The sequence below is a fragment of the Esox lucius genome, chromosome 9 (assembly GCF_011004845.1).
Source record: "Esox lucius isolate fEsoLuc1 chromosome 9, fEsoLuc1.pri, whole genome shotgun sequence".
Taxonomy (NCBI): Eukaryota; Metazoa; Chordata; class Actinopteri; order Esociformes; family Esocidae; genus Esox; species Esox lucius.
In genome coordinates, this window is record NC_047577.1 from 16772566 (window position 1) to 16796875 (window position 24310).

The window sequence follows — 24310 nt, forward strand, 5'->3', positions numbered from 1 at the left end:
AAACAGGTGCGTTTTATAAAGGCTCAAAGAATTTCAACCATCCTTTATTTGACAAACATGAAAAGAGCAAGGAGCATACGAATGTGGGGCAAGCCATTGCTAATAAACAAGCTAGTCGAGAAGAAATGTCCAGTCGCCCACTTGCCAGATGGCGAGACAAGCTGAATGAAGAACAGCGGCAAGCTCTGTTTAATATTTTTCTCCTCGCCTTCCATAAAGCTAAACACGCACGTCCCATGTCTTCCTATTCTGAGGATATTCCTTTACTGAAGCGGCTTGGAGTAAATGTCGGTGGTGCATATCATTCACGTGAAGGGGGCACACGGATCACGCAGAGCACCGCTCACACCATCAGCGGGGAGTTACGAGCCAAGTTGCAGACAGCTGAATTTTGGGGGCTGCTTTTTGATGGATCTGAGGACATCACAAAAACTGAGCAGGAAATCGTTTACATTGTGTCTTGTGTCCAGCAACGGAGAGTTTACTGCTGACTTTATTGGACTGATTGAATTGGGTGCGGACCGAACCGCGCAGGCCATAACTGACGGACTTGTGAGACTTTTCCAGGACACAGGCTTGGATGACTGGACAACAAAGTTGGTCGCTGTGTGCACAGATGGGGCTGCTGTCAATGTCGGTCTCTACAACGGCGTTGTGCCAAAGCTCCGGCAACTTGCTGCGGTTGGAGACTCCCTTGTGCGCATTCTGTGCACCGCACATACACTGGAGAATTGCGCAAAATCAGCTGATCGCAACGTTCCTTACTGTGAGACATTTAATCGCTCTGTGGTCAAGCTGCTGCAGTTTTATTTACGAAAAGGTGGAGCAAAAAAAACTGCTGCACGGAAGAAGCAATGTGAAGAAAATTGAATCTCCTTTGTGAAACTGGGTAAGTTTCATAATATCAGATGGTCTGCATGGAGGCATGAAACACTGTTAAAAATGTCAAGACTATTGCCAGTCATTAAAATGCAACTTTTGGCATTTATAAAACATTTTGAAGACCACATCTATCAATCAAATGTATTTATAAAGCCCTTTTTACAACAGCAGTTGTAACAAAGTGCTTTACAGAGACACCCGGCCTTAAACCACAAGGAGCAAACAACAATAGTGTTGAATTTCAGTGGCTAGGAAAAACTCCCTAAGAAGGTCGAATTTTAGGAAGAAACCTAGAGAGGACCCAGGCTCAGAGGGGTGACCAGTCCTCTTCTGGCTGTGCCGGGTGAGATATTAAGAGTCCAATTGGAATAATAAATAAATGTATCTGGGCTAAATCCAGAGTCTATTTGATTTTAGACTAGGTCAGAAATATGACCAGGTGGACAAGGACAGGGACAGCAACGGGCCCCCCAAACCAGGTAATCCGCAGGTGTGGACCAGGACCTCATCTCTTCCTAAAATGTTCAACTGGAGGAGACTGAGAAAAGTTAGTAGTGCATTCCTCATATCCCCCAGCACAATAATATAGCAGCGTAACACCTTGGAACTGAGACGGGGGGGTCCGGTGACACTGTCCCCGGACAGGGCTCAACAGGCAGGAAATCAATCCACCCACATTGCCAGGCATCAACCAAAGGGACACCCACCAACTGCAACCCCCCTGAATGAGGACCGAGTATTGCTAGCAGCGTACAGCCCAATTGCACAGGTGCGCAACAGAGAGTCAACAACAAGCCAGTGACTCTTCCCCCGAAAGGCATTGGAGGGAGGGCATCCCAGTGGCGACGAGAGCCCACCTGGCAAGACAGCAAGGGTGGACAGTATCAAGCCTACTGGTCACCTTCACGCCCCCGGGCCAGACTACACCTAATTATAAACTGTGCTGTAGAGATGAGTTTTTAGTAGACACTTGAAAGTTTGCACTGAGTTTGCATTTCTAACCTTAACTGGCAGATCATTCCACAGTAGTGGAGCTCTATGAGAAAAGGCCCTGCCGCCAGCTGTTTGTTTAGAAATTCTAGGTACAATTAAAAGGCCTGCATCTTGCGATCGTAGGTTACGTGTAGGTATGTATGGCTGGATCATTTCAGCAAGGTATTGATTTATAGGTTAAGAGTAAAACCTTAAAATCAGCCCTAACCCTAACAGGCAGCCAGTGTAAGGACGCTAGGACAGGAGTAATGTGTTACATTTCTTTTGTTCTAGTTAGGATTCTAGCAGCCGTGTGCAGCACTAATTGAAGTTTATTTATTAATTTGTCTGGATAACCAGAGATAAGAGCATTGCAGTAATCTAATCTAGAAGTAACGAAAGCATTGATACATTTTTTCTTCATCAGTTTTTGATAGAACATCTCAAATTTTTGCAATGTTTCGAAGATGAAAATAAGCAACTCTTGAGACATATTTTATATGTTCTTCAAAGGAGAGGTCAGGGTCAAGGGTAACGCCAAGGTTTTTACAGTTTTTTGGGATACGACCATGCAGCCGTCGAGGTTCACAGTGAGATCTGCTAGCAACGCTCTTTGTTTTTTGGGTCCTAAAACAAGCATTTCTGTTTTCCTTGAGTTTAAGAGCAAGAAATTCTCTGTCATCCACTTCCTAATATCTGAAACGCATGCTTCCAAAGTAGCTAATTTAGGGGCATCTCCATGCTTCATTGAAATATATAACTGTGTGTCATCAGCATAACAGTGAAAGTTAATATTGTGATTTCGGATTACATCGCCCAGAGGGAGCATATATAGTGATAACAATAATGGGCCCAGAACCGAGCCTTGAGGAACTCCAAAGCATACCTTTGACTTGTCAGAGGATATGCCATCCACACTAACGAACTGATATCTTTCAGATAAATAAGATTTAAACCAGGCTAGAACATGTCCACGTAGCCCAATATGGGTTTCCAGTCTCTCTAAGAGAAGGGAGTGATCAATAGTGTCAAAAGCAGCACTAAGATCAAGAAGCAACAGGACGGAGGCGGAACCTTTGTCTGAGGCCATTAGAAGGTCATTTGTTACCTTCACGAGTGCAGTCTCAGTACTATGATGGGATCTGAAACCGGACTGGAGTATTTCATAAATGTTATTTGTCTTTAGGAAGGCATTCCGTTGTTGGGAAACACATTTTTCTAAGATTTTTGAGAGGAACGGGAGATTCGATATTGGCCTATAATTGTTTAATATGTCGGGAACCAGATTAGATTTTTTTAGAAGAGGCTTACTTTCCGCTATTTCTAGTGAGTTTGGTACACATCCGGAGGAAAGGGAGCAATTTATTATGTTCCGCATTGGCTGACCTAGCACAGGAAATAGCTCCTTAAGTAATTTTGTTGGAATCGGGTCTATCTACAATATCTATTTCTCGTGACAGGACTAAATCTAAGGTATGATTGTGGCAATGTGTTGGACCTGAGACATGTTGGATGAAACCCATTGAGTCAATTATGGCTTCAAAGGCTTTTTGAAGAGGATCATTGGACTTTTCCATATGAATATTGAAATCGCCAAAAATTAGAATACTATCTGCCATGACTACAAGGTTAGACAAGAATTCTGGAAACTCAGTGAGGAACAATGTGTATGGCCCGGGGGGCCTATAAATAGTAGCTATGTAAAATGATTTATCGGCCTGGTTAACTTTCATGAGTAAAACTTCGAAAGAATGAAACTCAGTGATATGTTTGAGAGTAAATTTATATTTACTGTCATAAATATTAGCAAAACCCCCTCCTTTTCGGGACGCACGAGGGATATGATCACTAGTATAACCAGGAGGAGAGGCCTCATTTAAGGCAATTAATTCATTAGGCTTTAGCCACGTTTCACATAAACCAGTAGCATCTAGTTTATGATCAGAGATTAATTCATTTACTGCAACTGCCTTTGGAGCAAGGGATCTAACATTTAGGAGTCCCATTTTGAGATGCGAAGTGATACAATCATTTTTATTTTTGACCGAGGTGGAGGAAGGCTCTATTAGGTTTCAGAAGGAAAAGCTGACCATTGGAGAATGTAAGAATGAACTCATGGTGGCCATTGGACAGTTCACACTTCTGTTTGATGGTGAAAGCCACAGGGCACACACTGTTTCTAATGCTGATGCTGACAGAGACAGGACACATTTACTCAGGGGGTTAATTGAAGAGTTTGAAATCAGATATGACTCCCTAAAGTCATGTGATCATTTCTTAGTATTTGATCCTTCAACATGGCCTCAGGAAATGCAAGACCTCCAAAGTTTTGGAAACACTACAGTTTGCAGCATTCTCAAGAAATATGAGGACACCTTGCAACTTGACAAGATACCACTGTGACAGAATGGATGCGCTTAAAGCAGGCAGGAAAACGCCTGGGAGCCTTGACTTGGTCCAAATAGGATATACAAGTAACCCAGATGCTTACTCCAACATCAACACGGTGGTTAAGCTGTCTCTTACACTGCCTTTAAGCAGTGCAGCTTGTGAGAGGGGATTCTCACATCTCAACATAATAAAAACCAAGTACAGATCTTGTCTGTCACATGGTCATCTCTCAGCCCTGATGCACATTCACCTGTCAAAGCAGACCACAGAGACATTTGACCCAAAGCCTGCTGTTGACCTGTGGATGGAGACAGCTAATCGGAGGTTCAATCGAGGACAGAGAGGTGCATCTCCAGCATCTTCATCATCTACCATGCAGGAAGCTGAATCAGATGACAGTGGGGGCGACACTGAAGAGGACAGTAGTGCCGGCACTGCGGAGGACAGTGAGGAAGACGGCACTTACTAAGACCACGCTACATATGGGGTGAGTACCAGACACCATGTGCTGGTACTCACCTGAGTAACTCACTGAAAAAAGTTATGTGCACCCCTGTTCATACATATTGTGAAAGTGAAGGTTTGCCTGGGCGAGGATCCAGTCTTTATTATGTAGATTTGTGGAGCATGTTTGTGTGTTGTTTGAACTTGGATTGAGTATAAATCCTATGTGGAACTTTCAAAGCACAAATAGGATACAAGAGTGGGCCATAACACAATAAACACGTTGGCACACACAGTTGCTGACAATGAACACACACACACACACAGATTCACACACACAACATCCTCACGACTTTGACCTTTCTTAATTTGCTACGGTGAAATAAATGAAGATGTGCTCACACATAATTATGTCCCACAGAGCCCAGGGAGGGTCAACAATGTTAGTTCCACTTTCTACTTTGATAACTCCGGTCTTTTTGACGGTGTGACCGTATTTCTTTAAATGTTAAACGCGTTATGTAGATCAGTAGTGTGCAAAATGTATAACGTTTGTCTGACCCTTTAACTTGCTTCTGACTAAGAAATTGGTCAGTATTTTGTAGTCTGCAGAGCCAGAATGTTTGGCCATCTGTATTGTAGATAAATGTAAGGATTTATGTGAGCCTGATCCTCACAAATGCAACACATCTATTGGTTCAGCACTTGACAAAGGATCTAGCTTAATGTATTAGTAAGAAGCTAGGAGGGAAACGTATGCTGTCTTTGTTAGCGTAGAATAGGAAACTGTAGGTCAGAGAGAGAAGGGCTTGGAGTCAGCGAGTAAAGCTCAGCTGAATATGTTGTCCCTACTCTGTTACTTATGGACTCATGGAATAATAACCCTCTATTTCCTGTCAGTCTCTCTATCGCTCTCTCTTGTTGTCTCCCCCCACTCCCTCTATCTCTTCCTGTCTCTTTTGCTAATCCAAATCTCTGTATGCCATTAACATATTCTCGCCTCCTCTCTCTCTCTTCTCCCTCTCTGTAGTAATGGGTGGTGTGGAGTCTCGTGGCGTCCTGAGGAAGATCAGCGACATGCTGGAGGTGATCCTAAAGCGGATGGACAGCCTTTCTAAATTGGACAACACCACGTCTAGTGACACCCGCCGTCTGGATGAGCTCAGCTCTGCCATCAACAGGTATGATTTGAATGGGCTCAGCTCTGCCATCATCAGGTATGGTCTGGATGAGCTCAGCTCTGCCATCATCAGGTATGGTCATGATGAGCTCAGCTCTGCCATCATCAGGTATGGTCTGGATGAGCTCAGCTCTGCCATCATCAGGTATGGTCTGGATGAGCTCAGCTCTGCCATCAACAGGTATGGTCTGGATGAGCTCAGCTCTGCCATCAACAGGTATGATTTGAATGGGCTCAGCTCTGCCATCATCAGGTATGGTCTGGATGAGCTCAGCTCTGCCATCATCAGGTATGGTCTGGATGAGCTCAGCTCTGCCATCAACAGGTATGATTTGAATGGGCTCAGCTCTGCCATCATCAGGTATGGTCTGGATGAGCTCAGCTCTGCCATCATCAGGTATGGTCTGGATGAGCTCAGCTCTGCCATCATCAGGTATGGTCTGGATGAGCTCAGCTCTGCCATCAACCGGTTTGGTCTGGATGAGTTCAGCTCTGCCATCAACCGGTACGGTCTGGATGAGTTCAGCTCTGCCATCAACCGGTACGGTCTGGATGAGTTCAGCTCTGCCATCAACCGGTACGGTCTGGATGAGCTCAGCTCTGCCATCAACCGGTACGGTCTGGATGAGCTCAGCTCTGCCATCAACTGGTACGGTCTGGATGAGCTCAGCTCTGCCATCAACAGGTACAGTCTGGATGGGCTCAGCTCTGCTATCAACAGGTACGGTCTGAATGAGCTCAGCTCTGCCATCAAACAGGTACAGTCTTGAATGAGCACAGTTCGGCCATCAACATGTACGGTCTGGATGAGCTAAGCCCTGCCTTTGACAAGTGTGGTCTGGATGTCCTTGGTCCCGTTTCCCCCTCCTCATCACTTTATTTCTGGTTCCCTCGCTTCCGCTTCCCCCCAGGTGTTTCTTCAGATTGACCAGAAAAGCTAAAGAGAGGTTGAATAGTTAAGATAGCCTCCCGCTCTTCCCACCTCCTTGTATTTTCTCTTTCTTCTCTTGACCTCCCCCATGTCCTCCTTTTATTTGTTGTACTGAATGTATTTTTCATCCTCCTCTGTCTCTCTCATCTGTCCTCCGTGGTCAGCTTCCTCATTTCCTCCCCTCAGGCAGCCAAGCTGCAGTTTTCCTGTTTTGATGAAGGAAACATGTTTGTCTGACCTTGTCGTTACAAATCTCTCTGTCCCTACTGTATCTGTGCTATGTGTTTGACTGGCAGTGCTCTCCATCTAAACCCTTTTAATTGCATTTCAAAGAAGTCCAAGACAACTTTGTGACTGGCGGAGATGACAAGATACGCAGGCAGACTTGTTATTCCTTTACCTCAGAGTCTCTTTCTTTCTCTCGAACTCCCTCCTTGTCCTTTTCTCAGACCTGTTCTCACCAGACAAAGGCTCAAATTCAGCCTTGCAGGTGTTTACCTGGAATCAGTGTTTGACAATGTTGCTCTCTGGTATAAAGATTCTGTGAAGACACTTGTCGTATCCTGTTGGTTCAGATTTAGTGCAGCCACAGGCTCTGATGTGAGGCTTAATAAGTCTGTGAAGGCTTATCAGACCTAGTACCGCATTGGAAAAACACAAGTAGCCATTGAAAGGTTTGTCTGAGTCCTGAAAACGGGTCGTTACTTGTGTTCTGTTTTCCGATGCAGAACAGCCATGATTTGTTATCAATAGCAAATTCTGGCACTTAGCCTTTAGCGGCTGAACAGTTGTCTTTGGCTTGGGACGGAGATTCACCGGAGGCGCTTCTAGTAATTGGCATCCAACAGCGCAGCAGCATCTCGCGAAAGAGGTCAAAACACGCAGATTTTCATTGGTCTCGGACAGTGGTTGTGGAGGGAGGGAGCGAGGCCGGTGGACATGGCAGAAGGAGGGGTGGGGGGTTCACCTGTGGCGACTCTGGTTAAAGCCAGCTGGAATGGACGCTGTGAGTAGACAGGAGCACAGGTCCCTGATGGAGCAGCCAGCCTCTAGGATTAATGGCCAGGTGCAGGAGACGCCAAGGGGAACGTGGTCAGTGTGGAAGGTACACAGCCGCTCCAGTGCTCCAGTGCTCCAGTGGTGTGCGATTTTTTTCATTCCATCACTCATCCTTTACTCAATCTCTCTCGGCCCGTTTTCCCTTTCCCTCCTTCCCAATGTTCCCCTCTCCCTGTGGCCCTTCGTTTTTATCTTTCCCTCCATACGTGGAGTAAAGGGATTTGGAAGGGGGGGTGCTGTTGGGAGGGACAAACAGTTGGACAGTTGAACAAGTGCCAGGACCACACACACACACACACAGTGTAGATCAGCCTCATGGTCTCTGCATTAGTGTCGTTGCTGCTGACAGACTCTGGTGCGGAAGCCGATGAGACTTGATGTCTGTGGTCCAGCCGACAGACTCTCCACAGCAGGGACCGACAGAGAACTACAGAGAGGAAGGACCATTAGATATATTTTGCTTTAGATGATAGGGGCAGATCAGGACATGCCCTCCGGCTTCTCTCAGCGATCGCTGCTCCATCCTCCACTGTCCTATCACACAGTTTCCGTAACAACTGGAAAGTGCTAAAGATGTTTTTTTTCTTCTTTTGCCCTGCCAAGGAAGACTGCCTTTAAAAAGCTGCTTGTCTGTAACAATTGACTTTGGCACAGAAACCAGATCTAGGAGGGGGCTTCTCTGACCCCAGAAAGCTTATATTACAATTCAAAACGAATCCTACTACACTTGCTCAGACACTCAGAGGAAGTGGCGCGGCACCATTTCAGATAAGGGAATCCACAGTGGTGAGCTGCCCATTGACTCTGACCTCCCGGACGGGCTGAGTTCTCTTATACGCACACTTCGAGATAAAAGACCCTAAGCCATGCATGAAAGCCCATGCTGTCCTGAGTGAACGTGACCTTGCGCGTCGTGGACTTTTACACAGACAGAATACCGGGGCACTTGCTCAAAGCACATATTGAAGAGTCGGTGAGTCTCTTGTGATGGCAATTTCATCGATCAGAACTCTTAAAGGAGGAAGTACAGAGACAAAATTCTGTCACAATTTACATACCGGGCAATAGAAAGACAGACATTTCTCAAATGTACTTTAGTTCAAAATTTCCATAACACTCTTCACTGCAAATAGATCTCGGACTTCCTGACGGGTCGCAAGGTGATGAGTAGGCAACACTACATCAATACATCAGCCACTATGACACAGCGGGTGCTCCCAGAGGTCTGTTCTGAGTCTGAAGACTCTCTCACAGAGTTTGCTGATGACACGATAATGCTAGGCCTGATCACCGATGACAAGAAACATTCCTCAGGGAGGAGGTCAAAGACCTGGTAGTGTGGTGGCAGGACAGAAATGTACCCCCCAAGATCCACAGGACAAAAGATCTCGGTTATGGACTACAAGAAGAGTCCCATTGTCATGGATGGGGTTGTATTGGAGTGGGTTGAGAACTACAGTTTCCTGTGTGTGGGACCGAAGATCCTCTAAAGCAGTGGTTCTCAACCTTTATTGGGCCAGCGCCCCCTATCCATTATCCAGGTCCCTTACCGCCCCCCATCAAATAAGATACAGGCTAATTGCCCTGAATATTAATGATTATTATTATTTTTATGATTATTGTTCTTGCTATTGTTATCATCAAAAATCATCAAAAAAGCACATCATTGAATGATAAACAACAGATGTATTAGTTTCCAGGGAAACAAACAGCAGCCAATCAGAAGCAGCTAGCAATTTTTAATTCAATTCTTAATTAAACAACAGCCAATCAGAAATGCCAAACATGAATCATTCCTATGAATTGTTCCAATGGAAAACAAGCTGGCATTTACCATGGGGTAAAAGAAGGATTAACTTTCAAAGAAATGAGTTAAATACCTTTGAAAGTTAGTGAGAGCCCTGCGCCTGGTTGTATTGCACTCATGTCAACAAAGCCACTTGTATTGAGTATGGTTTTAATATGCGTGTGGATGCTGGACGCTAAGTTGCTTTCAGGGGAAGTCCGATAGCGGAACATCCCTCTTGTAAATGTGTAACCACGGCGATAACAAGACATTCACAGTGTATCCTGTATATTTAAACTGTTGTAGTCATTATTTTACTGTATGTGTTTTATTCTGTATTGTTTTTTTGTACTATGTGTTTGCTATGGACCATTTTTTATGTGTCCTGAATAAAGAATATGATATGATGATGATGATATCCCTCAGAGAACGCTTTTAAGAGAAAGAAATTCTTCCACGGGTAATACCAAGAAAAAGAGCGTCCATTTTCCAGAGTTTACACAGTAGTGTGGTAATGTGGGTGACATTTTATAGATTACTGATGTCCCGTTCCCGTGAAGGCAGCACGGAGCTGCGCCACAAGAAGCTGACAGATACACAGTCTCGTCCAGTTGGAGTGGCGTAAACTGGCAGGTTTTAAAGTTGCAGACCACAGTATTTTGCAAATAGTTTAAACTTTAAAGGCGTATTGTTGTGAATCTTTGATGTAAACTCGCCTTAAAACAAACTCCCCCCAAGGGCACTTCAATGTCCCCCTTTCCAAAATATTGCTTCCAGCGCCTCCCGTTGTCCTCTGACGCCCCCTGGGAGGAAGTACCGACCCTGTTGAGAAACACTGCTCAAAAAGGTTGTGCAGCCATACCATTGAGAGACACCTGACTGGCTCTTTCATTGATTGGATACAGGAAATGCAAGGCGTCCAACTGCTTTAGAGGTGGTTAACGGCCTTCGTATTAAAATTGTGTTCATTCGTGCGTTGGCACCCATGATGGAATTGTGGAGAGGACAAAAAATCTGCCTTTGACCTTTGTCACCAACTTGTCATCGAGAAATGGCTGCTTTTGATCTACAGTGGTCTGGAACAAAATGCATAGAAATCAATCAAGTCCGGAAATATTGTAACTTAATTTGGTACACTTGTTTTGGTATGTTGCCAACACTGTCAAGACTATACATATACAAGAACTTTCAGTATCGCTTTATTTTGAGAGTCCCAAAAGTGTCTGAAGATGTTCTACAGATTATTCTGACTATCAGTAATATTTTAACTATTTACTAACCTTAACCTTAACTTGTATCCTGTATTAACTGCACCTGTTTAAACTCGTTACCTGTATATAAGACACCTGTCCACACACTCAATCAAACAGACTCTCCACAATGGCCAAGACCAGAGAGCTGTGTAAGAACAACAGAGACAAAATTGTAGACCTGCACAAGGCTGGGATGGGCTACAGGACAATAGGCAAGCAGCTTGGTGAGAAGGCAACAACTGTTGGCGCAATTATTAGAAAATGGAAGAAGTTCAAGATGACGGTCAATCTCCCTCGGTCTGGGGCTCCATGCAAGATCTCACCTCGTGGGGCATCAATGATCGTGAGGGATCAGCCCAGAACTACATGGCAGGACCTGGTCAATGACCGGAAGAGAGCTGGGACCACCGTCTCAAAGAAAACCCTTTGAAAATCCTGCAGGGCAGGGTACACAATTAACCCACACAATATCTTAAACACCCAATTCTTCCTGGCCATATACAGCTCCGAAAAAATTAAGAGACCAATGCACCATTTTCTTTCCATTCCAAAAAAGTTGGAAAGGATAGTTTTGAGTGAGGAACAGAAGAGTTCAATTTGCAGTGGTCTCTTAATTTTAACCCTTCTGTTCTTCACTAAAAAACTTCCTTTTCAACCTTTTTGGAAAGGAAAGAAAAAGGTGCTGTGGTCTCTAAATATTTTCCGGAGCTGTAGATATGACAGAAATTACCAATTGGAACAAAGAGGAAACTATTGTAATCACCTGAAATCACACGTCCCCATCTAAACTCCACATCTAAACTAAGCAATGCAGTTGCATCTGTAAACGTGACTGAGTTAATAAAATATAATTATTACATTGAAGCTGACAGGATTGACATTAGTGAAATTATTGCCGCTACAAGCAATATGCTGCTCACTTGACATGTCAGCCAAGCTGTTTGCTTTCTGGTCAATGGCTTAACCATTCAATTACCCATTCACTTGCCCATTCAAGTGAATGAGTAACTGTGTCCAAACGTTTGACTGGTAATGTATATGCAATAAACATGATGTTATATAAACCATTTTTAATAAAAACGGCCATTAAAAGTGCTTAGTAATGGCCAAGTATGAATAAATATACAAAATCCCAGCTCTGCAAAGTGCTTCTTAAGCATTATGGCAACTATTGAACAGTATATAATGTTTTTTTCACAAGCTATTTTGGTGGATGGTCACACTGCAATGCTCTATACATTGCAATCGGTTTACTTTAAAAATACTTATAAAGTCAATCAGCGGTTGAAACAATTAAAAAGCATTCTTGCAGCCTCTGTTTCTATGAAAGCTGAAGGATGGGACTTATTACCACTCTGAAATTCTTAGAAAGATTCATTGGATGCAATAACTGACTATCCATGATATCAACATTATAGTTTGAATCCTATTTTGAGGATGTACAAGCATTTACCTTCTTTAGAAAACATTGGAGTGCAGGAAGTGGATATTTGGGGCTTTGCTTGGGTGCAGCCATTAACATGAGCTCAAGAAGCATTTGTTATTTATATTCCTCAAGAGTCATATCAGTACAGTCCAAAGTCTTTCTGGTAAATCCAAGAGGAGGCTTAAATGTTGCAATTTATAGCATAGAAATAGTCTGTAATTGCTGTTTTTAAAGTTCCGTTTAAATTTTAGACTGTAAATCCCATATCATTTTCCTTCCCACCGCACAGCAGTGGAACCATTTGCATTTGCAGCATAGTGTAGCTGATGCTTAGGTGATTGTTAAAAGATTACTTTTTTTATTTTTAAACTTGCTTGAGAGAAAACAATAATGATGTACCTGCAAGTCAACTAAAGTTACACTCGTTTGTTCACATGCCTACTTGTTTATCAGTGTTTAAGTTTAAGCTGCCACTGCTAGCCAAGAAATCAGTTACTGGTCCGACTCAAGCCGAAACATGCTTTGATGCAGGGTTAAAGAATCAACCTGTTACTGTGGTAACTCCATGCCCTTATAAGGACCGCTGAATATGTGGATATGTCTGTGGTTTCTTTTTAAGGCTTGTTAATGTTATGCAATTCAGCAAACTTGCCATATACCTTCTTACTGGGAGAATGTCTTCTTTAAGAAACATTACACAGCATAATCATTCAGTTTTTTTTCTGCTGTACGTTTGGGTCAGAATATTTTGCCTTGTAAAATCCAGTTTGCTGCTAGATGTTTTATTTACCTGCCACAGTGGCTGGTGGACCAAGCAGTTTGATTGACAGGCCGGCCCCTCCCCCTTGGGAAGATAAAGTGATTACACTCTTCTCTCTCTGAATCTTTACCAACTCCCCTTCGTTTTCTCTTTTGCTTTTGTTCTCTGCCGTTTTTTGTCCTTCACCCTCTCTCCCTCTCTCTCTTTCTCACTCTCTCTCTCCCTAAACGCCATGAAGTTATTCATATTCCACAAACACACACAATAAACAAACCACAAAAAAAGAACAAGAGAAATGGAATTGAATGATTGAATCACCAAAAGCTATTTTCTCACCCCACTCCATGTTGCTTTCTAAGTGGCTCTTTCTTTTCTCTCTTGGGCTCTCTCTATTCTCTTGTACTTTAATAGTATAGGAAGCTTCTGCCTCTGTTCATCCAGAGAAATGTGTTATTCTGAAGAGCATGCCGTCCCAGTACATCAAATATGCATACGTCTTTATTATCCTTTAATGCGTGTCTCCAACCATTTTGGTAACCCTCCTTAAAAACAGGGATTTTTGCTTGATTTCGCGATTGCATAATGAGACCTTGCTGGTTCTTTTTTCTGCCCTTCTTCTTCCTTTTTGGCCTCTATTTCTTGTTTTCCCTCTCTCACTCTTGACCATTATTCCTCTCACTGTTATCTCAGGCCGCTAGTGACGGGCAGGCGGGCATAGCGACTCGGACTGCTCTCGTGTTCAGCGGGTCATGTGTTTCGGAGGGCGTGTCAGAGGAGCGGGGTGGTATAAGCCTTCAGGACTGTGCTGAAGCCGTAGGGGCATTTGGGACACATTGCATGGGCCTAAACTACGCCTCAGGGCCCCCCTGGGGATCTGGCCCAATTACGTCTCTTTAGAAGGTCAGAACGACAACCCAGCTGGGTCGGAAATGTCACATTCTGTGTTTTGTTTCTCACTTCGCCTGGTGCAATGTTGTCTTAGCTATATTCATTCGTTATACGTTGGCTGTTAGTTCAAACGAACTGATCGACTGGCTGAGTTGTTAGTGTCTGTTATTTTCTGTGACGTTGTGCCCATGAGGATACACGTTACCTCATTCCTAAGGTCTTTACATATGAGGATGTGCCCATGAGGATACACGTTACCTCATTCCTAAGGTCTTTACATATGAGGGTGTGCCCATGAGGATACACGTTACCTCATTCCTAAGGTCTTTACATATGAGGGTGTGCCCATGAGGATACACGTTACCTCATTCCTAAGGTCTTTACATATGAGGGTGTGCCCATGAGGATACACGTTACCTCATTCCTAAGGTCTTTACATATGAGGATGTGCATATGAGTTTCAAATTGCGTTACATTTGACGTTATGTGCATGAGGTTATACTTGTCAGTTTTAATTTGAGGGTATTTACACCCATAAACTATGAACCTTTTTAAAAAGAATATGTACATCATCTTAAATGAAGTTGCATGTTTACAACTTGTTTGCAAATCCTTTTTAGTAGATGACTGTCTGAAGTATGTGGCCCATACATCATCAATGAAGACAAGTGAGCCAGTTCCAGCGGCAGCCATATATGCCCAAAACATAGCACACCCTCCATGTTATTTAATTGATAATATAAATTGGGATTTTCAGAATAACATTCTGTAATTTCTAAATGGGTCATCCAATCTGATGAAAATACCCTGAATTTATGGCTGACTGCCTGTACTTTAACCCAACTGTCATTGCATCATTGTCACGTCCTGACAGGGGAGGTTGCCATGCCAGTGATATCCAGCGCACTTTCTCCCTTATTTGGATCACGGACACCTGTTTGTTTGTTCATTGCCCTCACCTGCTCTCATTATCACTGTCCCTATTGAAGTTCCTCTTTTCCTATTGTGTCTTGTCTGTCTTCTTATTGCTCATGCCTTATGTAGCGGTTGTCCTGACTAGGCCTGATGTTCAGTGTTTCTTTTGGTATCATTCTAGTCACAATGATTTCAAATTCAAAATGCGGCAGTACAGAGCCGAAACCACAGAACCTTTGTGATTGCGCTGAGCTGTATAAGGTTATACAAATTAGATTAGATATTAAGTTACATATAATGTTATACTTGAGAGGGTTTACATATAAGGTTATGGATGAAGCCAATGTGTTAAAACACAACGGTACAGAATACATCAAGGTCAATGAGAAACAGTCAAGGTAAATACACATTCCCAGTTGGTTGTTTTCTCCTCAGTTAGGTGTCGGCCTTGAACCGAAAGCCAACAAAAGTCGGAAAACACTAGTCTACAATGAGTTGAATTTCATCCTCCTCCAGCCGTCTCGTTCTGTAGCTAATTCCCCATCACTGTGGACAGTTAGTCAATTAGGCAGCTTAGCCATCTATCCTCTAGCTCATTACAGAAAGCACACACACTCAGTCTCACCGATCGTCTCTCTGCCTTCTACCCGTTATTGGGGGTTAACACTGCTGGCTGACTAGACACCACAGGCTAAAACCTCATACACACTTACACTTATGTAATACATACATACGGCCAATGCACACACACACACACACTCACTCACTTGATTCATTCTTGTCTTTCTACTGGTCTGAGAGGAGTTGTTGCTTGTCTGTGCCTTGACTTTTCTACTTGTCAAAGGAACTTTGATTGGCGCTTGCTGCCCAAACCCCGCCCCTTCATGCTACTCTTCCTTTGCTATCTCATCGGAATTCAGGATGGGTGTTAAATGAGCAAGGGAGCCGTCTTATCCTCCTGAGGAAATTGTATTGGCTTCAACAGCAGACAGTGTGGTGCTTTTTCTATTTCACGCTCCAACCAAGTGCCTCACAATTAGCCTCTCCTGTTAACAGTGTTTTACAGCAGTAGTGAAGAGTAAGAGAGAAAGAGAGAGGCTGTGTTGAAAGACAGAGCGAGAGAGAGAGAGAGAAGAACGGACAGATGGAAAATATTCTCGTCTTGTTATTAACATTGTTAATGCGCCCACTTGGATGGCGCGGTAAGGAGAGTACTTGAGGGTGACACGTTTTTTCTTCTCAGACCAGCTATACACAGGATGCGAACAAAGAGCAGCCCAGAGGTCTCTGTTTCTCAATTTGTATAATAGTGTAATATGTGTGTCCGTGTCTCTGCAGGTTCCAGCCAGCCGGCCTGGTGGAAAGAATCCAGGCTATTGCTCAGAACGTTTCCAACATGGCGGTGAGAGTGGAACAGATTCTCCAGAACAGTATTGCCGCCGGTAAAGGTACAATAATCCACTCTTTCAACACTAACATTGTTGAAAATGTTAATTGATGCCGTATGGGTCACTAACTTACCGTGCAATGCCAGTGGAATTGCTTAGGACCCATCATTCCTCCTGGTTGTCCTCCTGGATGTGTTTTACAGATCAAGATGATACCTGACGATTCCAGCTGCCAGTCTGCTGACCCCCCCGTCCATCTGGTCATGCTGCTGACCTGGATTAGGTTTTATAGACTCTGGACACAGCCCAAATGCATTTATTAATTATTACAACTTGTACTCTTAAAATGTTCACGATGCACAGCCAGAAGATTATTGGTAACCCCTACGAGCCTGGTTCCTGTCTAGGTTTCTTCCTACATTTCGGCCCCTCTTAGGGAGTTTCTCCTAGCCACTGTGCTTCAACACTGTTGTTGCTTGCTCCTTGGGGTTTCAGGCTGGTTGTTTTGTAAAAGCACTTCATAAATACAATTGTTTGATTGATCATTCACGTAATTGGAGTAACCCTGACCTTACATGAGAACACGGTCCTTTCCAGCGTGTTCATTCATAAAGTAACCTAGCCGGCCCAGTGCACCACAGTAAAAATCCTCCTAAGTCTTCCGTTTAAAGAATTGTCTTAAAACCTTTCAAGGTGCAATGCACGTCTACACAGGAGCCATGAAATCTGAAGCCAGTCAAAGTGATTCATAGATTTAAATGAATTGATGTGGGAAATAAACGTGAGATTGACTCGAATTAAACCAATCCTCAGTACTTTCAGCGCGGGCGGGCAGTGTGCTCCGTACAGTCTTTCTGTTATTATCCCCCATCCCCATTTTATTGCATTTCCTCCAACACTGTTGAATTATTCGCTTGTTCATCGCCTCCTTTTTTAATCAAATCATTAATAATTCTGCGACTGGCCCAAATTATCCCAACGGCTTTGGAAACACAGGCACACAGGCTACTATGTATCAAAGGAACTCAATTGAAAGTTCCTCATCAACTCACCTTCCTCAGTCAGTCATTGGAATGTATTTTATCAAGCACTTTTTACAGATTCAAATACCCAGCTAAAAACCACAGAAAGCAAGTGGTAATATGTTAGAGCACAGTGGACAGAAACTGCCTAGAAGGATAGAAACTAAGGGGTGTGGCTAGAACTCTTGTGAATATTACAAGAGTACATGGTCTCTTCAGGGCAAATCACCCCTTAAGAAATTCTAACATTCAACTGACCAGTCTAAAGTATCTGCCTACTCGGGGTGGTCTAAAGGTGGCTCAGCCATTTAAGAATTTATTTCGTAGCAGCAAGCTGACCACCATGTTGTACGTGCAGCTATTCACTCCACCATGATGTATTTGCAGCTATTCGCTGAGCCAATAGTGGCTGGGAAGGCCATTGGCTAAGGTGTCATCGGCAGGGATGTCCCAACCTTAATGCACCATAGAGACTTCCTGATTGGACGAGCAGTGGGGAGAAAACTTACTGGCTTGGCCCATATGGCTGAGAGGGAGGCTTGCCTTGACCTTTTACTCTCCTGAACCATTCGGAGTTGTTTTGACCAGACAGGCCTGTAGAATACAGTTTTACAAAATTGGGTAAGAGAGCAATAAAAAATAAAGATGACAGTGGTTGTAAAGGGTACAGAAAATCAGGTCCTCTGGAGATATTGTAAATGTCAGTGGCTTTTCTTTGGTAGTCTAGAGGTTTAGAGGAAAATGGCGACAGGAACAGGTGGGCTGTGGGCAGCGACAGCAGGAGTTGTCAGGCCGCATCGCCATCCAAAACCGGACCAGGTGGACTTTGGACAGGGACGGCTGAGACTCGTCACGCCAGGCAGTCCTAAGGCAATGGTCCTGGGCCTCAGAGTGAGAGAGGGAGAGAGAGAGCATATGTTTATTCAGTGTGTTCTAATACATGTCTCTCACCCACATTTCTCCAACTACACCACACCAACCCTCTATTGATTCGCCCACACTCCTTCTAACACCTTACAGTCTAAAAATAGTGCAACCCACAACACCTCAGTGATTTCTAGCTATGGCACCAGGCAGAATGATTCTTCATATTCTCATGTGTTTCCACTCAGCGAGTTACACTGTGTCCTATTCATCCCAGTGGAAGAGAAAAGCGGAGACCTTCCTAAGACCGTGTTGCCCTCTGTGTTGATTGGCTACAAACCTCTGAGTTTGCTACGCCAGCCGTGTGCCTATTGGATACCTGGACTACGTGTGTTTTTAATTTGGCCATCTTGTTACTGTCGTGTTATGGCTGAACCCATTTAGAGTGATAATTAGAGGTAGTGTAATGCTTTGTAGGTTAACATTAAAACATTATATCAGCAATAGCCTTAACAGGAAGCCAGAAGCTATGATTGCAGTAAAATGTATATATATTTTTATTCTTGTCAAGATTCTAGCAGCTGTACTAAGGGCAGATTAGAGCAAAGAAATACAATTTCAGTGAAAGATTTTCTGCCGTCCACAAAGGGAAGGCACTTTGTTGTCTGCATACAGAGCTCTGCAAATTGTGTTTCCGAATGACATCACCAAGAGTTAGCATATACACTCACCTAAAGGAGTATTAGGAACACCATACTAATACTGTGTTTGACCCCATTTCGCCTTCAGAACTGTCTTAATTCTACGTGGCATTGATTCAACAAGGTGCTGAAAGCATTCTTTAGAAATGTTGGCCCATATTGATAGGATAGCATCTTGCAGTTGATGGAGATTTGTGGGATGCACATCCAGGGCACAAACCTCCCGTTCCACCACATCCCAAAGATGCTCTATTGGGTTGAGATCTGGTGACTGTGGGGGCCATTCCAGTACAGTGAACTCATTGTCATGTTCAAGAAACCAATTTGAAATGATTCAAGCTTTGTGACATGGTGCATTATCCTGCTGGAAGTAGCCATCAGAGAATGGGTACATGGTGGTCATAAAGGGATGGACATGGTCAGAAACAATGCTCAGGTAGGCTGTGGCATTTAAACAATGCCCAATTGGCACTAAGGGGCCTAAAGTGTGCCAAGAAAATCCCCCACACCATTACACCACCACCACCAGCATGCACAGTGGTAACAAGGCATGATGGATCCATGTTCTCATTCTGTTTACGCCAAATTCTGACTCTGCCATCTGAATGTCTCAACAGAAATCGAGACTCATCAGACCAGGCAACATTCTTCCAGTCTTCAACTGTCCAATTTTGGTGAGCTCGTGCAAATTGTAGCCTCTTTTTCCTATTTGTAGTGGAGATGAGTGGTACCCGGTGGGGTCTTCTGCTGTTGTAGCCCATCCGCCTCAAGGCTGTGCATGTTGTGGCTTCACAAATGCTTTGCTGCATACCTCGGTTGTAACGAGTGGACCAGGACCACACCCCTAAATGCATTGAAGCAACTGCCATGTGATTGGTTGATTAGATAATTGCATTAATGAGAAATTGAACAGGTGTTCCTAATAATCCTTTAGGTGAGTGTATTGTATAGTGAAATAAAAGTCCTGAAACAGAAACCTTGAGGAACCCCGAAATGTACCTTTGATTTGTCGGAGGACAAGTTCATGTGTCATCATAATGAATGTGTCTCAAGATACAGTATTGAAAACCTGTTGCCGAGGTCATGGCAGATTTTCACTTTCCAGCGAGCGGTCAATGAATACAGGCGGGATGTGTTCAGAGACTTCAGCCACCAGATCGGCTGCAATACTAGGTGGACAGGGATAGGGATGACCGGGAATTGTCAGACAGAGGCTAAGTTAGCTTTGCCTCCATTTCGAGAATGTTTTTCCTCAGTGTTGAAAAGTGGTTGAAAAAAAAGTAGTGCTGATGGATGTTGCATGGTAGTGTCTTTTCAGGCTAGCTAAAAAATGTCCATTTGGTAGAGTGCCATTTCCAACACGCTAGAAGCAGGATTTATGGCTTTCTTTTAGGGTAAGATGGCATGTAGGGCATTATGTATGGTGATGTCTGAATCTTCTCCTGGCTGGTAAACCACTGGCTCTACTATGCTTTCCTTGGGTAGCTGGTGGAGGGATTCTGGAAAGGTATCCAGGCATCTTTGGCTTGTTTGAGTGTTTATACCTCAGCTTTTAAAAGGTCTTGGTTGGGGTCTAAATGAATTTGTTTTTGGTGGATAATAATGGTCCAATATTATTGAGAAACACATCCGTTATATTTATTCCGCACAACAGAGGTAGATTCAGGGCATGATTGTGGATGTGCTGTGTCATTTTAGACATAACCCACAAATGTGTTTGTGACTTCATGCCTTTCCTTTCCACAACCCCACAGCCAAGTAATTATCCTTTCATGACCCAAATTATGTCAGATCTGCCTCTGTTTTAATGCGGTGAAGGCGTGAGGGCAGAACCACAGCCAGGACACCGGTCCCTTCACTTTTATAATCATAGATGAATAATAACAACACTCAATGGATTCCAGTGTGCACTTGGGCTTGAGCCCACCAGTGATTCATCGCCTGTCCTAGAGAGAGACACAGCAGGCGAAATGATCACATTCCTCCCATCCACCGTCTTTCTCAATGTAATGCAGGGCCCTCGAGTTTTGGTTATGTTTAGTCGGCTGCGCATTTAATTGTGGCTGCAGTGACTTGTTATCGTAATCAAATCGAAAGACAACTCGATTTTTAGTCTTTCTGTGAGGTGGGGACCCTCGGGGAGGGATTGGGATAGAGAGAGACACATTTTTCATTAGACAAATGTAAGCCGTCAGATCATATTTTGGTCCGGAGGGTTGGAGGGATATAAAAAGAGAAAAAGAGGTCCGTTGGACGAGGTGGAGAGAGAGATTCAGAGACGTGGCAGAGCAAGACGGAGCAAGAGGAGGAGACCAAGCCTGAGACGGAACCTCATCAATCTTACTTCCGTACTTCAACAGAAGAACTTGGACTCGGTTAGCTGGACTCAATTGGCCAATGAATGCAGCAATTTCAGCCCGAGTGAAGCAGACACACATTGTGCTGGTAAATCTGAAGGTGGTTGTGTTCATTTCTCCAGTAGAGAGCTCGCACCAGATCAGGTCAAACAAGGCATGGGCTACTGCTGATCTGTATCATTGTATAGCTGGATAATATAAGCCTGGATAAACTGAGTGGATGTGTGTGAAGTGACTAGCGTTTGTAATGTGTGTGTATTGTGTCAGCAGTGAGAGACGGGTCTTCAGGCCAGTGCGAGGTACCCAGGGACCCCCGCTACCCAGACTGCCCTGGGAAAGTAGACGTAAGTGCCTCTGGTTTTTACCACACATTTATGTGAGATACTGAAGGAACTCGTACTTTCTTCAGATGTCTTTTGGTGATTCATCCATTGTATTGTATCCATTGTATGGAACCTGTGTGTTACCAGTGGATGCGTGCCCGCTGGACGTCGGACCCGTGTTACGCCTTCTACGGGGTGGATGGCTCCGACTGCTCTTTCCTCATCTACCTCAGCGAGGTGGAGTGGTTCTGCCCCCCGCTGGCCTGGAGGAACCACAGCAGCCCCCCGACCATCCATACGCACACACACCAGACCACCACCGCCAAGAGACAGGTAAGATACACACACACACACACACACACACACACAGGAAGACATGTACACAAAAGCATATACACACACTCACTGCCAAGAGACAGGTGGCTAATGGTTTAGTGTGTTAACAGTCACACACTAATTCCCAAATAAAAGGACGCAGCCAAGGGACAAATTAATATTTATAGACCAACGTAACCCCTCCCCCCATCTCTCCTCGACTGACCCTAGAAATAGGATATGCACATCTGTATGTATACAGTCAATTTAGTGGTGTTACATGTAAACAGAACATTTCCTTTTGCATGAAAAACTGCAACATTCATCCTACTGTAAGGGCAATCGTCACAACTGTTTCATGGGGCATCACAACTCTATTGCATGTCTGCAAAATGTAGTAACTCACTCAAAACACTTAATTCATGCTTCAAAAGCTAGTTATTGGCTAGTTAAATTGACCAGTGCCACCAAAATAAAATAAAAATGTGTCATTGTGTGAGCCATACTGGTCAAAATGTTTAGATGTTTTTGCCGGACCATGTACGTAAGTGGAGCCGGCCAAGAAGAGCGAATCTTAGTGAGTGAGTGACTACCCCTTGTTAAATAGCGTAGTGGTTAGCGTAGTGGTCTCTCACGTCATTGACTGGGGTTCAGTCCTTGCCATGAACCAAATTAATTAGGCATTAGGATTTGTTCAGGATAGTCTAAAACTGCGTTGGCTACAAAATTGTACCCATTTTTCCAGCCAACATTTTCAAACAACTCAGGAGTTTGTGATTTCAAAATTAGACTTTATTAAGGTAATACATCTGTGCTGATCTGCAGAGCAAACAACCCATGTTGGTCTGCAAAACAACCAACTTCCAAACTTCGGAAACACACTTTTTTACAGTATGGTTATACGATATTAGCTCCTCCCATTATGCTAATTTCTGGATGGATCCTTCTCCAATCTTCCACCAACCCTCTGGGATCCGCCCCCCAAACCACTGTTGGAAATATTGGTGGCGTGGTGGTGATGTGATTTCTCACATTCTGCCAAGATTTTGCCAAGAGACTCAAGGACAAGGCACAGGTCTTTCTGTCCTCAATATGAGAGAACAACAACCACTCATTGCACTGACCATGAGAGCAGGAGTCGAGCCAGAGCAAGAGTACAGTTCATCACTCTCTCTTAACAATTAAATGTGGAAAAAAATAAAGACAATTAGACGTTTTGGGAAAATAATGAGCTCTGATTAAATGAGGTGTCTGTCACGATATGTCCTAATGCCCAGTGGTGGCTTTCCTTAAAAGTAGGGAAGAGCAGAAGAATGTCCCAGTCCTGAATATGTATGCAGAGCGACTGACTGACTGAGCGGCTAGGCCACTGACTGAGCGACTGACTGATTGACTGAGCGGCTAGGTCACTTACTGACTGACTGAGTGAGAGAATGTCTTAGTAAGTGTCCTTGTGTGTGTGTTTGTGTTCTCGGTTTTCTTTTCTTTTATATTAAATAGCTTATTAGTACTTGCCACCGCTCTCAATTACTGTGGTGGCTCTGTCAACCAGATTATCTAGCCATTTATAGCAGGGGAGGTGTGTTTGTGTGTTTGTTTGTTTGTGTCTGTGTGTGTGCGCCAGTCAGCTGTGAAACTAGCACACATGGGGTAGGTTTCTCCCAAGACTTAGCTGGCTTGTAGCGGTGTGTCCCCAGACAGACGAGGTTTCACCCACTCCCAGAAACCCTGGCGGGTCTTACAGCAGGGGCAGACTGTGGTGTCTGCGTGGGCGGTTATCATGTAATGCCTGATGAAATGGCTCTGTCCTATGCCCCCCCCCCCTCCCCCCACCTCACTAGTCTTCCCACACAGTCCATCTCTCCAGCTCTCTCTTTCACTCTATCTCTTTCTCTTTATATTTCTCTTTCTCTGACTCTGTCCGTCTCACACTATTTCCCTGCCTCTTACCATCTGCATCTCTAAAGTCCAAGGCTTTGGCTGTGTGATTTGGAGAAATGAATCTGGGAATAATGAGCACGTCTCCTTCGTCTCTCCCTCTCTCCCAGGCTGCATTTCGTACAGATCTGTCCTCTCTGCTGGACCAGGTTGGCACCGGCAAGGAGTCCCTGAGCTTCATGAAGCGGCGCATGAGGAGGCTGGCACCGCAGTGGGGTACGGCCGCGCAGCGCCTCCATGCCAAGCTGCGCCAACGCTGGAGGGAGCAGAAGAAGGTGAAGATGAGATCTTTATTTAATGACGCCAGAGGCAACCGAAGAAGGGGAAGATGAGATCTTTATTTAATGACGCGGCGGGTGGGGGTGGGGTGGGGTGGGGGGTTAGTTAGGAGGAAAAGGCACTGTGAGATGTTGTAATGATGGAATTAGTTTATCAGGGAGGAGAGCAGAAGGCGGATGAAAAGGATGGAGAAGGGCTCCTGACCGTTTCCTCTGTGGAGTCCCCCCTGCGTTCAG

At 44.2% G+C, this 24310-nt stretch overlaps 1 protein-coding gene across 7 annotated transcripts in view; it reads left to right on the top strand.

Annotated features, from left to right (window-relative positions):
* LOC105021617 (alpha-1,6-mannosylglycoprotein 6-beta-N-acetylglucosaminyltransferase B) overlaps positions 1–24310 on the top strand; it is a 121046-nt gene that overhangs the window by 36062 nt on the left and 60674 nt on the right. For 2 of the 7 annotated variants that reach the window (XM_020049872.2, XM_010889393.3), the window contains exons 3-7: positions 5720–5870; positions 16226–16335; positions 21487–21563; positions 21690–21875; positions 23906–24070. In XM_020049872.2, the coding sequence (XP_019905431.2) occupies positions 5720–5870; positions 16226–16335; positions 21487–21563; positions 21690–21875; positions 23906–24070 (689 nt within the window). Of the gene's footprint in view, positions 1–5719; positions 5871–6529; positions 6555–16225; positions 16336–16740; positions 17919–18019; positions 18189–19518; positions 19537–21486; positions 21564–21689; positions 21876–23905; positions 24071–24310 lie in introns of those variants that run through there. The other 5 variants (XM_020049871.2, XM_020049873.2, XM_029122258.2 and 2 more) reach the window with 5 other exon arrangements.